At 38.5% G+C, this 17,337-nt stretch overlaps 1 protein-coding gene across 1 annotated transcript in view; it reads right to left on the reverse strand.

Annotated features, from left to right (window-relative positions):
- Positions 1-17,337, reverse strand: part of SLC10A7 (solute carrier family 10 member 7) — a 162,735-nt gene that overhangs the window by 88,148 nt on the left and 57,250 nt on the right. Inside the window, exon 5 of the mRNA XM_071555632.1 lies at positions 16,802-16,840. Coding sequence (XP_071411733.1) covers positions 16,802-16,840 — 39 coding nt within the window. The remainder of the gene's footprint in view (positions 1-16,801; positions 16,841-17,337) is intronic.

The raw sequence follows: 17,337 nt of genomic DNA on the forward strand, positions 1-17,337 counted from the left end.
TTAAACTGTTCTTTCAATTATTGATATCTCGCTTTCTCAAGTGACCGCTAAACTGGAAGCTGCCCAAATCTTTATTTATATTTCAAGACAACAGTCAATGAGAAGCACACTCTCAGCTTTCCTTAAAAAAAGTGAGTAGACTCTATGCAAAGCAACTTTGCAATCTGGGACTGCAAATGGAATCACTGTTTTTCACAAAAATTAATTTAATTGAAATCTGGAACAAAGATAAAACCTACTCCTATTTAAAACTGACACCCTCACATTAAAATGTCATTTATACCAGTACATTAAGAGAAAATGAAGCTTTTGAAAATGGGTTTGCTTAACATGGCAGTGAAATATTCAGAGCGAAGCGGAGTTTTATCTTGTTATCTAAAACAAATGCAACTTGTATAACATCACTCCAAATACTAAATTGCTATGGAAAAGAACATGTGAATGTGCTGATTTGAATTCAGAAATAAAAAAGAGTGAAAAATGGTAACTCCTGAAGCAAAATTAACTGAACAAAAATTCTCTGTGGCAATACTTCAGCAGCTTCACCAGTCAGCCTATCAGTTGTGAAGGCTGGGGGGAAGAAGGAGAAATACTGCACAAAGTGAAAATAAAAGTCTTCTCTTATAAAAGTCAATACATCATCTTAAGCTAGAAAAAATGGTCCCTAAACATCCGTAACTACAATCAGTAATTGTCATTAAAAGCTCTCATTATATAGAGTAAGTGTAATTAGAGCATCTTGCCCACACAGGGTGCAGCACACAGAGAATGCTAGAAGGATTCATAAATTAGTGCCAAATCAATCTCATTCCCAGCTACCACACAATCTCCTGTAAAACATAAAAATTGTATTTACACACATTAAGGCAAAGCCCACTGGCCTCTACAAAATTAGCCTAAACACGAAATGCAGTTATTTGAGGGACTCCCTATTTCATTATGTGTCTCAGGAATAAAGGGATAAAGTTTGCCATCAATAACGCTGAACATATCTGCTGAACCCCGCAGATTCCAGGGCATTAATAATTTAAACTCTTATGGGAATTTTGTCATGGTGGAGATAGGACTTGTCTGCAAACGGAGCTCAGGGGATGTTCAATATGATCTATTCCAGTATACACACACAATTGCTACATTTATCATGATACAGGGGAAAAGAACAGTTCTTTCTTAAGGACTTCAGGAATGTTTCTCCTATGATTTACACAACAAAACCTCTGAGAATTTCTAATAAAAAAAATCCCAGGCTCTAGAAAGATATTATCATAAGAATTATACTGAAAAGGTTTCTTCTCTCCCTCTCTCCTTTATTGGAGCATGAGCAGTGGTGTTCAACACATTATAAAATGGAATAGGAAGTCAGCAAGGCAGCCCCTGATAGGAATGCTGTCTATGCAAGATGCTCTGCCAGCACAGATACTGTATGAGATTATGCCTAAGCAGATACAGCTCTATGTTTCACTCAAATATTTATACTCTCAAGTGCAAATCCAACAGTTTTGTAGTTAAAACAGTCACGTGCACAACTACTGAATCACAGTGAAAAATCCCCTTTGGCACATGTCAATGGAAAGCACAGAAAAAACACATGCTTTTGAGACACTCATGGTATTTGTGTAACACAGAGTAAATGCAGGCATTTCTGCAATAGCTAATTCAAGGTTACTCTAAGGTATGGACACATTCACACTGTGACAAATGTATTTGTGTTCTAATATAGCACAGTGATATTCCACACTTTTGTTCTAGAGCTAAAGTAAGCTCAGAATTCAAAAAAAAAATGAGACAAAAAAATTTCCTTTTATAACCAAGCCTTAATTCTTAAAATAACATTTTCACAAAAGATGTCCAAAAAATTTCTGTCCACATGCTTTTAATGCACCCACCCACACTGCACCTTCACTATGCCAGGCATGCACAGCCTAATCTGCACCATAGCTCCTGGGTGGCAGAAGGACAAACGCTCCCCTACACAGCTCAAGCATGAGGGAAGCTAATGTAGTACTTATAAATTCATGAAAACACCTTAGAATAGCTCTTTAATTTGCTAAATATTCATTGAAATTATATATAGGTGATTGGAAAGAATCTTAGTGGCACAAGGCATCTTGCCCAGCTGATTAGCTTTTCACCATGGCTTATGATATTCCCTGTAAAACCTAGAGGATAGCACCCAAAACCTCTACAAGATTATTGCCTGATTATTCATGAAAACTGAACTCTGAGTTCAGTTCGAGAACTTCTTTATATAATGTCATAACCCAATTATTTTTCTACTGGGATATTTGTGAACAGAATGAATCTGGAAAATGTAATTGGGAAATGTATCACAAAGGCAGCTGTTACCTGAAGTTAACACCCTGAAGAGCCATGTTCCCACCTCAGCATAAACATGTTATGTTAGTGCTAGTTCTTAAATGACTATTTGGATGAAGCCTCCCGTATTTTGTGATGAGAAGAAACTCTGGGAGCGAGAACAACAGATGGGCAGAGGATGCCCAGCACTTGTGCAGGGGGAACATCCAGGACAGTTGTGGTATGTGCACCTTCCTGCCGAAACAGGAGCTCCCAGGCAGGGGCTGCCTCAGGACAACCCCAGTATAGCCTGTGCCAAAACTTGCTGTTCTCCCCTCTGCACAGAAGGCAGCACAATCCAGGCACTCCCCAGAGATCTGCCCACACTCTCTTACTTATCTAGTGTATCATCTTAATTTAGATCTCTTGCTCTCCAGAGCTCTCCTGTCCCAAACCCCAGCTCTGTCACAAACCTCTTTTTAATCTGCCTGGACATGTCAGTGCTTGACTGAACTCTCATGACTGATGGACCTTCACCTTGGTAGTTCTCCAAAGAGGAAGAAACTTCTTACTCTGACAGGGCTTTAGGAAATCCATGCACCAGGGACATAGCAAAAAAAATTAACTGGATAGCCTAGGGACAGTAACTATCCCTGCAGAAAAACACACACCTAGAAGTCTTAAAATCTGTACCTCACTACTCCAGGGTGTTTGAACAGCTTTATGAAACAGAGTGATAAAATCACAGTGGTTTTTCTATCAGCAGTGACCTTTCCTGCTCCTAAAAGAAAGCACAACAACTGCAAGAGACTGCAGAGGATTTTTAACAGCTTATAAAATAATTCAAACAGCAAATAAAACAAATTATACCTCTTCCCATATATTACAGACTGTATAGTTTTCTGTATAATATTTGATAACATTGGCTTGGGATATTCTCAATACAAGTTCAGCTGGCACTGGACTGTGCAGTTGCCTGAATTAGCATAACAATTTTAATCCCAAGAGTTAAGAGAAATCAGATTGAAAAATAAAAAAGGAACCAGCATAATGCTTTGCAAGCACTTATGGTGCAATAATTATGCCACAGCTTGATGTAGGAGGACTCTCATAACACATTTTTCCAAATGTCTTTGGAGTGACATATCCCATTTTGACAGACCTTTGTGAGTGAGGGGAAGAACAGCTCTCCACTAACTCTGCTTCAGGATAAGCCAGCTGAGATAGTAATGATAAAATTCTGGTTTAGCTCTCAGGCTTGAAGACATTGATCAGATTTTGGAACTGGAAGACAAAATGGCAGACAGGCCAGCTTTGCTGGGAAGCCACACTGTAACAAGAAGGGTGAGTAGGGGAGAGGGAAAAAAAGCATGCAGCAAAACCATTCTTATACTTTTATTAACTGAGTGACTAAGCTAAGCAATAAGGCAGTACTCTATAAATATTAGGCCTCATCTAGATTTTATTATTTTGCAAGCTGCTTGTGCTACAGTGATGCTCTTAGCTTGTATTTTAACTACCTACTAAAAATATGGAAAGCAATAGTAGTAAATATATTTTATGCATGAGTTCATGTAACAGTTTTTTGCTGGGGACACTACACAGTCTATAAAATGAATCTGTTCTACATTAATTGGCCTGCAAAGTAAGGAAGAGGGATAGAAGCTGTTTCTCAAAGTCAGGGACCAGAAAAACCTTACTGAAACACGAGTCAAGGCTAGAGTAAAAATGACACTTATTTTGCTAACTGGTTTATTGTAGTTAGTGCATTATCTGTATTATGAACTCACCAAGTGGCCTTTCTGGAGACCTTATACAACTTCACATGATTTTGCACCCACTGTAGGAAACTCAGTTCTGTAGCACAGGGAAAGACATAATGTTCTGTAGCACAGGGAAAGATATAATGTCACTGAAGGAACGAAAGTGTGTGTCTCTAAGCACTGGCTATCAGAAATAAGAGATAAATTGAGCTCAGTTAAGTGCCTATGGGTAGAGGTGCATGGAAAACAGTGAAGCATCTGGGATTTACTTGTTCTTATGGGAAAAAAAATAAAGTAGAGGCATGCAAAACAGAGTCATTTGTAGGCCTTTCAAATTCCAAAAAACTGGTTTGCTAACTGCATGCCATTTATTTCCCAGGATGCATTGGACACTTAAATATCTGTTCCACTTATTACAGCCAAGCTTTCACAGCCAGATACAGAATATTTACAGACCATGGACTAGTTCCTCCACTAACAGAAATGCTGCCTATATAATAGGAGCTGATGGAAAAAACAATACTGTTTATGCAAAAGAAAAAAAAAGAAGGAAGTACTCATACAACAACATATTTTAGAGCTAGCAGATCCAGGGACTACTTACTAAGAAAAAATCCTGGAAAAGCTATCCATCCCTTGCAGTCATTCTGGTTGATGGAGGACAGCACCATGCCCCTGTTACTGTCTCCTCCACCAGCCAGATATGGGGCTTTTGTGGACATTTCACCACTCTATTCTAACAACAGTCCCAAGTGAGAACAGTGACTGCCTTATGCTGAGCAAGGGACTAGGTAGTGCTCCTCACTTTCTTTAAGAGACTCTACCTTCCAATCCACTTCCAATTCTAATTTATCTGAGAATTAGACCTCCTACAGATTGATTACTAGCTCCGGGCACCAGATAAGTCATGACAAAATTAAATTCACAGGCTAGTACAATTTATTAGCAGGTTACTGAGCTGTGGGAAGAAAACACGCTCACCCCTCTCCCAGTGCCTTCTTCCAAAGCTTCACATCACCCACACAAGTCAGAGACCTGTACATCATGGAGCATAATATCCACACAAAGCCTAAGAAATCCAGAAAAGACTGACCCGTAAATTAGCACCTCACACCACTTTGACAGGAGAGTGCTGAAGGGCCAGCCACAGATGTCTCAGTGCCTGTGGATTTAGAATAGAATCATACAATTGATTGGGTTGGAAAAGACCTCCGAGATCATCAAGTCCAACCCTTGCTGCAACTCCAGTCCATTTACCAGATTATGGCACTCAGTGCCATGGCCAATCTCAGTTTAAAAACCTCCAGGGATGGTGAATCCACCACCTCTCTGGGCAGCCCATTCCAACGCCTGATTACTCTCTCTGGAAAGAATTGTTTTCTGATCTCCAACTTAAATTTCCCCTGGCAGAGCTTGAGCCCGTGCCCCCTTGTCCTATTGCTGAGTGCCTGGGAGAAGAGACCAACCCCCACCTGGCCAGAACTTCCCTTCAGGTAGTTACAGACAGTGATGAGGTCACCTCTGAGCCTCCTCTTCTCCAGGCTAAACAACCCCAGCTCCCTCAGCCTCTCCCCACAGGACTTGTGCTCCAGTCCCTTCACCAGCCTTGTTGCTCTTCTCTGGACCCACTCCAGCCCCTCAATATCTTTCCTGAACTGAGGGGCCCAGAACTGAACACAATACTCAAGGTGTGGCCTCACCAACACAGAGTACAGGGGAAGGATCACTGCCCTGGTCCTGCTGGCCATGCTATATTTTATACAGGACAGGATCTCATTGGCCTTCTTGGCCACCTGGGCACATTGTTGGCTCATGTTGAGCTTATTTGTACAGCAACACTACCAACACTGGCTCCCTTCCTTTATAGAAACTTTATTTACCCACAATTGTGTGTGTGCACTGCACATCTCTGTAAAACATCTAACTGGGAAGTAAATTTCCATTGTGGATATATCTACCTGTGTTACATATTCCCTTTCCACAGCAAAACTCACACAATGAAGGAAATTCTGTCAGACGCTCATCACGTACCATAAAAGAGATTACAGGAGGGAAAAAAAAATCATAAATGCACAACGACCTTCTCCCTAACTGCTGCACTATCTCACACAATAAAATTAATATTTAACTATCTGAAACTTTACATGTGCGGGGCACTGCAAGTAGACCAGTGGCATTTTCACTTCAAATTTATATAGTCTTTAGTCAGTACACTTAATCTGCATTTCTAACACCTGCTTCAGGCAGCTGTGAAGTGCAGTGTAAGATTTTCTTTCATCTTTGTAGTGTCCATCTAACAAAAAAATTTTATGATGGTGGATAATTATTTGACTTTTAAGAGGATATGAAACTTTTCACATGTTTTTTGATCATTGCTTGAAAGACATGCTCATATATTTGACATCCCATTTTATTAAAAGGTTTGAGTTTTTTAGAACCCCTGGCTTTCACATTATTCATGTTATCTAATCCTATGTAATATATTTCTCCTTCAAATAGTTAACATTCACTTTCCATACAGGAGTAAAAATGTGGGAAAGCAAGTGGACCACAGTTAAGCAATGAGGCATTGCAAGATGTGCATTTTCAGGCTATTAGCATTTGTCTCAAATGCACCAGGACGAAGTTGTTGGAATGACTTTTCCACTCAGGTGGGCATCAACTACCACCTGTATCATCCCACAGCACAAGGTGGTGTCTAAAGATACGCAGAGAAGGTGAAACCACAGGCACCTTTCATCCAGTGGTTTATGTCAGGCAAAAAGCTGCTCCAGTCATGCACAGTCTCAGTCAACTTAAACACTAGAAGAATAAAGATATCCAATGGAAGTGACCAATGCTGAGCTTTCAGTACACTGGACAGAAGATAATATGAACATCTCATCTTCATATATTAACATATAAAATTTTGTATTTGACATGGTCACCCAATTTAGATACAAGTAAAAATAATTCTTTTTATTGGGAAGTAAAAAATTGCCGATTTTCAAATGTTTCACCCTGTCAGAGCTCACATACAACAGTCTTTGCAAGGTGTGACCTCACTTTGTGCAGCATAGTGAGTTTCTCACAGATCACGACAATCATCCAGCAGCTATCAGGGAAACAACATCACATAACGAAATGTTCTTGAAGCAAGACCTTACACTGGAGTTGACCAAGAAGGTACCTTCAGAAAATATTTTAGGAAAGGAATTTTGTGAAAGGAATCATTTTTAGAAATTAGAAGCAACAAATAAACAATTTACTTATTGCAGGGGAGTAACCAGGGGTAGGTGGGTGGAGAATTGGAATGAAGGTGGAGGAAATACGATGCTGAGAGATGCACCTGTTCACATGTCATGGCAGAAAGGTGATAAACCTGTACAAGCAAGCCTGAGCCTCAAGGAATTATCTCCAAGACAGTCTGGGTTTTGTTGGGCTGCGATTTCAGAGTGCTTTTCTGGTTTTTTTTAATTTGTTTTGACACAAAATTAAAATGAAGAATCTGTGCCACTGACAGAACAGATAAAAAGCCAGGTAACGGGAGATCATAAATTAAAACATTTCCCTCTCTCTGTCACAATAACTGGGCTTTCCAAATTAGTGCCATTAAGGATGAAAGCTGAGGGTTGCCCAGAAAGAATACAAAGCAAAATAATGATGAAGCAACAACACAAGTACAGCTATTAAAAAGAACTCCTGAACTACTTCTGCCTCATACTGAAGGGTCATGACAATTTCCCAAAACTGATTTTTAAAAGGTCAACAATAAATAACAAACACAAATTTCCAAAGGAAACTCCAGTTTTATAACTATACCTTACTTGCAAAGACTTCATGAAAGCTTTTGACCTAACCTCTGGCACTTCCATGAAGACAGTATTTGTCACCCTGACAAGCAAGGGGAATGATTTCCAGCCCCTCAACTTAGAGTAATAATGACATCCCTCTTGTTTTCACCCCTAGAGACTGAGGATTGCCAAGTCATGGACTGCTGAGTTTTGAACAGGCATTGTTAGGTCAGGTAAAGAAGAACTGCAGGAAAAAAATCCAGGCAGAGCTTTAACCTGTTCTGGGCAAAAATCAAGAAGCTTAATAAATTAATGTGTTTAGGGTGTTTTGGCTCTCCCAAAGAGGCAACTTGATTTAAAAGAAGATTTGTACAGAACAGTACAGCAGTGGTATTGATGTTTGTAAAAGGCTGTCACAAAACATGCACACTGTGTGCTGGAATTCAACTCTTGCTGCTGCTGAATCCACATCTGGTGGATACAGAAGCAGAAAGAACTCCACGCTCCATAATGGATTACTCCTCAGCACATCAGCCTGTATTTTATAACACACACACACACAGCCTCTGGGGGAAACAACTCCTCCTTGCGGCAGCACTAGCTCAAAGTGCTAATCAAGCAGAAGGCAGGGGCTTAAATATCCCTGTCCCAAGGAGGGGATGATTCCTCTCCATCCCTCTCACCCCAACACACACTTTTCTTGTGCAGGTGACTAAGAGCTGCAGCACTGAGGAAAGAACATCACTCCATTTCAATCAGAAGCTAAAACTTTGCAGGAGAATATTACCAGTAGATTCTAAAACCATTTTCATTTCCTTTTGATGAATTTTTTAGAAGTGAGGGAGAAAATTATATAGTTTGTGCATTTCCAAATCTGTCTGCAGGGAACATTTACCCTTAAATCAGGTCAAACGACTACATGTTTGTGTACAACCACAGCCCTAGAGGAATGCAGAGGAATGCTTCTTCTAGTATTACAAGACACTACAGAGAGGGCAAAATAAAAAACAAATTGGCTTTTATACTGCCTCCCTCCTCAATTTCTTTTTCATGCACCAACCTACTTAATAAAGAACTAATAAATTCAGACATTTGGTTTCCACAGACAAAACTAAGTCTTTGCAAGAATTTTAAATCTTGTTTTACAAAGAAATCGTTCAAAATATTGTAGCATAAATTTTCACCTTTTTTACCAAAGCACACAAATATTTCTCCAGGTATTTGTCAAAACTAAATAAAGCAGCTTTTCAGTGAAAACCTTTTCTTACACCAATTTCAAGTGAATGACACCATGCAAAGTTCAGTGACCTAACTAGAAGTCAGACATCTTGACCTCACTTTATAACAGAACAAATGATTTTTCTTCCTGTCAATGTCACTTTGTTTTGGAGTGAAAACACAGGACAGTGTTGCAAAACAGAAGACAAGAAAACATCACAAACCAGTATCAGAACTTTTCAAGTTTACCATCTGCACACAAGTTCCACCCTGGGGCAATTGTTTGGGGTTTTTTTAAAGTCCTGACCATTAACGACAGAAAGCACAACCAGGAAAAAAAATAGCCCAAAACAAGTATATTCTTTTGACAAACATGCTGTATTTTCACAGTAAAGAGGACAATGACAAATTTTGGTAATTATGACATAAGTAATCTTAGACAACAAACTGATTTTATGCTAAAACTCTGTACCAGCACAGAATTGATTTACATACTAATCCAACAAATCATCTGATTATATAATATTAAATACATATATTTCCTTCTCTAGATGTTCTCCAAATAACAGTCCCCAACAAAACACACTCTTTTGATTCTGTAATTCATTAGCTTTCATTTAAAATGGAATGAGCTTTTTATAAATTTCCAGTATTCAATCTCCATTAACAAAAGAGATGACTGTACCATAGTCACTTTCATTTCCAGATTCCCCACACTGTGATCTGAAGAAAGATGCCAGATCATAAGATTTAAGGTACTTTGAATGCCCCTTCTTAGCTCCTGAAACTTCACTCATTTGTACTTTCCAGTTCATAAGTGACAATTGGACTGGAAGAATAAAACTGCTTCAATTCTCACACTGTCTTTTCAAATTGCAACAAACACCCTGAATTCTGCCTCTGCATTTTCTCCAGCAACTTCCACTTTTGATGCTTTTTTACTAACTCTAGAAACGTTGCTGGCACATGTATTCTCAGCTCTTTCTTGCACTAAGAGCCTGTCAATCCACAAGAGCAGCAGCGATGGGGCAGGATCCAATGTACTTTCTCAAGAGCTGCCACCAAGTACCATGCCAAGCAAGAGAACTGGATGGAGTTGCTGACCCAAAAAGGAGGTGCAAGAAAAACATTCTCCTTACTGCTAATTGTCATATGGGTAAGTGGAAAAAGCAGAATACCAAAATATATTTACCTTTAGAAAGGTAGCATTTAATTATTTTTGGGCTGCAAAGATAATACAAAGAGCTACATTTAATGGCCTACTTACTGCTACCTTTAAACAAACTTTTTTTGGCAGAACTGGCTGCTCGAGTCCTGTAAAACCAAGCAAGATGAATTCAATGATCAGCAGCAAAACCTAATGGGAAAACTAAGAAAGCCCTAAGCCCCACTACAGCCCACATAATTTATATACAGTCAACAGCTAATGGTTTCATTTTTGTTATTATGTAGATTTCAATGCATTTTCCTCTCAGCCACTGAAAAAAAACGGGACTAATCACTGGTCTTCTAGAGGACACTTTTTTGAGAACTTGACAGCACATGTTCTTTCCTCCTGGTCACTGTTACCTACTCTGCTTCTGCCTAGCATTTCAAAGATAACCAACAGCAGGGCTGTTATTTGTTAACTGCCTCTCAGTCTACCCTGGCTGACCATGTCAATCCCTACTGACTTAGTTGGTCTTTTCAAGTAACTATGTCAGAGAGACCACAACGGAGGTGTTACAATACTCAAATTTCCAGTTATCCCCCACCTGATTTCTCTCAATCCCTTGAGAGCAAGATCTCATTTACTTCTCTGAGTACCACATTGTTACACTTACTCAGTTTGGTTGGGTTTTTTTAAAGGAGTTCAGCATTACTCATACACCAGCAGGGTTTTGTTTATTTTGTAAAAAATTCTGCATCTCCTTCCAACTGACACCCACTCTTGTCAGTTTGGCTTAAAGAAAGAGAGAAGATCAGTGAATAAATATTAGGAAAGGTGCACATGCCTAGGCAGCCCCAAAAATCATCATCTTGGTCAAGGCTCTTTGTTTAAGCCCATGCTAAGGGGTGTCTTTCACAGTGAGATTGTTACTCTGCCTTGCTCGTACCAAGTTAGTACAAACTAACTCAAACTCAGATACTACACGGAGTAGGCTACACATGCACACAGTAAGAGAAGGCCAACGTGTTTTGAAAAGTTACTTGGGAAAGCCAAAAACAGGCAAGGATGCCCAAACTTGGATTGAGATTTCAGACTGAGCTGCAGAAATCAAAACGCGGATGTTAAGCAATGATGAGAGAACCAAGCACCAGCCACAAAATAAGAAAAGATACAGTAAGGCAACACAAGTGTCTCCCAAGATTAGTTAAATTCCATGGAACATGAACTCTTCCTGTCAGGTTCACAGTATCTGGTCCAAAGGCTTGCTCTGCTGAGATCTACCATTCCCTTTCAGCCATGAAAAGATCCATCCTTCAAGGATGATGTGGCTTCCCAAGTGGCTGATGAACAGGGAGAACCTGCTCAGGACTTTGAGAACTCCTCAAAGAATCACAGACTATTCTGAGTTGAAAGGGACCCACAAGAATCATCGAGTCCAACTCTTAAGTCAATGGCCCACACAGGGGATTGAACCCACAGCCTTGGCGTTATTACAACCAGGTTTTAACCAAATGAGCTACTCTCTCAAATCAAATTCAGAGCACAGACCAGCAGCACCACTGTACTGCTTCACAGAGGAAGAGGAGACACTTCCAAGAGTGCTGTGGCACACCGTAAAGCAGCTCTATTTTGAAATTAAACAAGACTGAATCTGGAATTCAGCACCTGTTGTGAACAGACTTCCTGGCAAGATTTTCTTGCAAACAGCTAGCACAGTAAAAAGGGAATCCCAGATGACTGTTCTGCCCCTTTTCATACTGCAAAGACACAGTTAAGGGGGAAAAAAGGGTATACAAACATTTACCTGATTTTAGAAAAAATATTTACAATGTTGGTGCTAGAAATAATTAAGCCAGATAAGGATATTTACCCTAGAAATACATAACATAAAAAAGTTGGAATAAAAAAATCAAATAAATCTAAACCTTTCATTATCCACTAAGGTAAAATCAAGTAAATAAATTCAGCCAATTGGCTATTTCCATATGGTTGGATTTCTTTAAATAGTAATGAAATCATTGCTAAAAAATCCATTGTTATTAAAATAAAAAAGTTGGCTCAGCCTACCAAAATTAGATTTGTAAGTTGCTGGTCATTCCCATAATTAAATCTGTGTCACAAATTTGCAAGAAAAATGGACACTATGACTAATGCATTTACTTGCTGCACCAGTGCTGTCAGGCTGTGTAAATCATTATGCCTGCTAAAGCAGGCTAGATAAGAATTCCATACATTTTCATTAACTGACTAAGCTTTGTGTATGTGTAAGAAGTGAACATTCCCATTCTCTGCTACCTATAGCTTTCATTTGGAAGAGAATGTAAAGAAAAACTCTAGCCTTGATTTGATTAGCCACATGGCTGCTGCAAAAATTATCTAAGTTTTTTTAATAGCCTGAATCAGCTCTCTCCACTCTGAAAGATGGTCAGATAAAAGAACAAAAATATACGTACTTAGTCTGGACAAAGGAGATTATTGGAATGATGGGCACCTGAAATAGGTTTCCTCCTTCTGACTGAGTTACACAGCCTGGACATGTGCCTTATTTCATCTAATATATTTCAACAGAGAAAGCAAAGCTAATCCAAGACAGCACTGGGGGAAGTCTCAACCAAGACTCTGATTTTTCAGTGTCCCTTTGTGCTCTTTGCTCAGGAGTGCAATGGTCACCAGAGTAGAGTCCCCTGAATCCTCTTTTTTCCTCTTGGTTTCCTGTCACCACAGACCTTCAGATCTTGGTTACAGTTCTTTGTTTAAGGTGAAGCTGATGGCTGGTCCTTTCACACTTAAGTGTTCATAACCCCAAGGCACCGAAGAATCAGACAACAGTGACTCAACATCACAAGCTGGATATTCTCATGGGCTTCCAAGCCCACTGTCTCGAGGGAAAAGGAGATTAATGAGAGGTAGAAAGAGATCAGACAAGTCTAACAGTGCAGAGCATTTAGTGAGGACATACTGTTCTGGACTTTAGGCCCTCTCCTTCTTCCATGCAACTGGCATTATACTGTCACTGCAAACTGAAGGTAAGGCTCAACTGAGCACATCTCCACTTCAGTGTAAGAACAGCCTCAATGACAGGTTATGCCTTGGTGAATAAAGTCAAACTTGCTGCCACTCAGACAAACACCGTGAAACAACCACCAGCACAGCACGGTTTGCAGTCTCCTGCTTATTGCTCTGTGCTTTGGACAATAACAAGCATTTGTTTTCATCTTTTAGAAGAAGAATAGAAATGCTCAGGAAGCAGGATAATTCACACAATATTAAGAATCTCAGCAGACCCAAGCTTAACATCCCAGGTAATTTCTTTAGCCTTTAGGTGCAAAAGCAACCTCTCCTACAAATGGAAGCAGCTACCTCAGTGCTTTCTGTCTCAGAGGATCTCAGCATGCATTTGTGTGCAATCCTATGATAACCAGCCATCCAGTATTAGTAAAATGTTGTCAGATTTTATTAAAACCCCATTAAGAGGAAAAACCGAAATCACTTATTATGTTACACAATTATTGTAAACCAAACTCTTTAAACGAGGGGAGGAGATAATGATATTAACTACCCAACTCGAAGCAATCCTCTGTGGTATGAGTCTAAATATTCTCTTGGCTGAAATTTATGTAAATTGAATTCATCTATCCTTAGCTATTACTAATCTAGCTATATAAAAACACTTTTCTGTAATAATCAGTTCTTTCAAACATTGTGTTTTAATTAGACCTGGGACATTATTAAGCTAAGTCAATAAAATAATGTAAATATGTACAGTATCATTCCACACATTGTTTTGTCTGCATATTTATAGGAATATGGGCTTTGGTGAAGTTTAAAAGGAATTACTTTGCAGTTGGTTGGTATTTTTGTAAATCTCTTTACTGGTGAAAACACCTCCAGATCCTTCATCTAAATGTATTTCTGCTCATTGAGACATATTTGGCATTTCTCCATTTTGCATATCACAATGTGTTCCATTTCACCTGAATAAGCTCATCTCTGCATCATTCTAACATTATGTTGAGTCTTTTCCTGCAGACATTTAGTTCTACAACTTAGTTTAACTTCTCAAGGACTGTTTCCTAATCTTAAGGGGGGAAAGAAAAGGTGTGGGGGGAGGCAGAGTAAACAGCACAGCATGGTCTTTCAGCCCTTTTAAATCAGCCTTCCAAATTATCTCCAGGACACGTGTAAGATAAAGTTATGGTGGCAAAGCTCTATAACTACATCTCAGCCTATCCACACACAGGTCATCATCAGACACTACTGTAAGCAAGAAAATGTGATTTAAATTCATCATGAATTAAGAACATAAGGAAATATGGGTTTGGCTGTAGGTGGTCAACCAAAGTCAGGTACCAATATAAACTGATGGATCTCCAACAGCACCAGCACCACTGGGACCTTCCATTATTTTCTCAGAAACAGGCCAATTATTTTTACATTTTATAGAACAGTTTTGACTTCAAAGTCAAAAACACACACACACATATATTTAATGCTTTGCCAGCTTTTCAGCATAAAACTTACAAAGTAAGTGACCACATCTGGAGACACACAAAGGCCATGTAGATCTACACCACTGTGAAACTGGTAAACAACTCTGACTACTTATTATAGTCTCTGGCTTACCATCACCCCACTGCATTTTCAGGCATAAGGTTTATCCTTTCATGGCTGAAAAAGTCTGTAAAAGCAAAGCTTTCAGTAAACATAATTGTGATTTGCTTTCTGTAATAAATATGTATTTCCTACATAGCCATGATTTCAAACTAGAATATCACAATAAACGTTTAAGTGTGTGTACATATTTGTAACTCAATAGCAGCCAGTGTCTATACAATTTTGTTTTAAAAAAATCAGTAATTAGAAAAAAAAATCAGCTGGTAACTGTGGGTTTTTTCTAGCTGATATTTCATATTTTAGAAAAGTCTTTCCTGGGATTTTCTTTAAGAAGAATGTTTACTGTATTGCTGCTCCAAGATTTCCACAAAGATCTGAAGTGAATAAAAAGTGAAATGAGGTAATTACATGTAAGCAGAACTTTCCAAAGATCATGAACTAATATCAAAACCAAAATTAGGAGTATTACAGGAACACACAAAATAGCTCAGCTTCTTTAGCTGATATTTGTTTGAAGAGCTAAAAAGAAGCAGCAGAAATTAAAAATACATCTGTCGCTTTACTAGGAGACAGTCGTAGTCAGGTGCAGTGGAGCCTAAAATTCTTATTTGAAGTCAAAAGACATCTCCTGATATCAGCTGACCTGAGCCTTTGGGTATTCACAGGAACCTCTTGAACTGAGAGTCAAGGATAGCAGAGAAATGGAGCTTGTGCCAAGCAACAAGAGAAAATATCACACACACAGACAGACCTGAGAGCTGCTCCAATACTGGGATTCCACAGTTTGAGGCAGAAAGCACCTTTTTCTCATTGGAGGAGGACATGACAGGTGACAAAAAGGACAAGTACTTGGGAATGGGTATCTTAAAAATGTGAACTGTCATCCAGACCAAAAAACTGACATCCACCCTCCTAACTTTAACCTGGCCCCTCAAAAAACCAGCAGTGCAATGCACAACTTCAAAATGCCACGTGACTCTCTCTCGACAGTACAGCTTTTTATACTTAAACTCCTAAATGCCAGCTCTTCATTAAAAAAAAAGAACATAAAAAGGAGTTGTTTTGTATTTTCAGTTTTGATCTTTATTTCCTAATCTGAATTCTGTTGCCATTATTCATTTTATACATCACAATCCTCCTTCTGGAGACACAAGACTGGAATCATAGACACTTCTAAACATGCGTAAATTTTAGTAAATAAGAACAAATTCAATTATTAGCTACCTAAATACAACAATCAGTCACAGCAGCTTGCCAACATATAATCTTTTATTTAATATGCATGAGTATCTCTCTAAACAACACATCAATAAAAGAAATCTGTTCTTCCTTTCTTCATAAATATATTTACTGTTCTTTACAGTGTCCTTCACAAATGTTTGTAGACCATGAGGACCACAAATACTGCTTTTGCTTTTTAAAGAAACAGTTATATTTCCAGCTGGATTGATTGCTTTCCCATATCTAGATATTTTAGTGACATGGAGTGGCTCCTCAGAGACATGGAGGGGCTCCACTGACAGTAAAATATGCTAAACAAATGACAAGTCACTGAGTAAATTAGCATCTACTCTCTGATCAGCTGGGTCATGTTTTCTTTTCAAAATCCACGGCCTCTTGATAGAAAATAATGAGTATTTGATGGGCCTTATTAGAAAAATCAATATATTGATGCCCATGTCTGAAACATCTACATAATAATAGATACTGTTAACCCATTAAGGAGAAAATTAAGATGTGTTTACACATTATTAATTTACCATGAGTAGAGACAATTTATTCACTACTTTTCTCAAGAGTTTAACAAAAAGGAAAAGAAATGTTAATATCTGTATTTAATGGCATGGTGACATAAAAGAAGTTTCAAATTTTTTTGCCATCTGAATGGCAGAATTCCACCAAAAATAATGTGAAAAATACAAAGACATCAATGATACTGTTAAAAATAAGACTATTAAAGCATTTGCTGGAAATACTGTATTACTTACCAAAAAACTTCCAAAAGCAGAATTAAATATAGCAGCTGCCTGAAGAGAAAAAAAAAAGATAAATATCACCAATGGTAAAATAGCTACAGTACAAGAACAAAATGTTATTCCCCTGCCCAACAAGCTATTAGATTCTCCAAATACACATACACAGAGACCATTAGGCAGTTAGCCACTGCTTAAAAAATTGCCAGTGGCCTATAACTTATGAAGACTGATAGGTTCTTGTTTATGCATTCATAAATAATGTGCTGAAACAGACAAAAGCACGAGGAGAAAACCCTTGCTGATAGACTGAGGGGGAACATCCACAAGAACTAAGAATATTACACAGAACCTTGGTCTCACTGCTTTTGCTCTAATTTACCAGGAACATTCTTATATACTGACCTAATAATTAAAATAATCTGGTTTAACTGTAATGCTGCATTTTCATACACTTTTAACAATTTTAATGAAATGTTAATCAGATAAGCAAACTAATTTGATAGTTCATCATAGTAAAATATTGACAGATAGAGAAGTTTCTGTAGTTT

The sequence above is a fragment of the Pithys albifrons genome, chromosome 5 (genome assembly GCF_047495875.1).
Source record: "Pithys albifrons albifrons isolate INPA30051 chromosome 5, PitAlb_v1, whole genome shotgun sequence".
Taxonomy (NCBI): domain Eukaryota; kingdom Metazoa; phylum Chordata; class Aves; order Passeriformes; family Thamnophilidae; genus Pithys; species Pithys albifrons.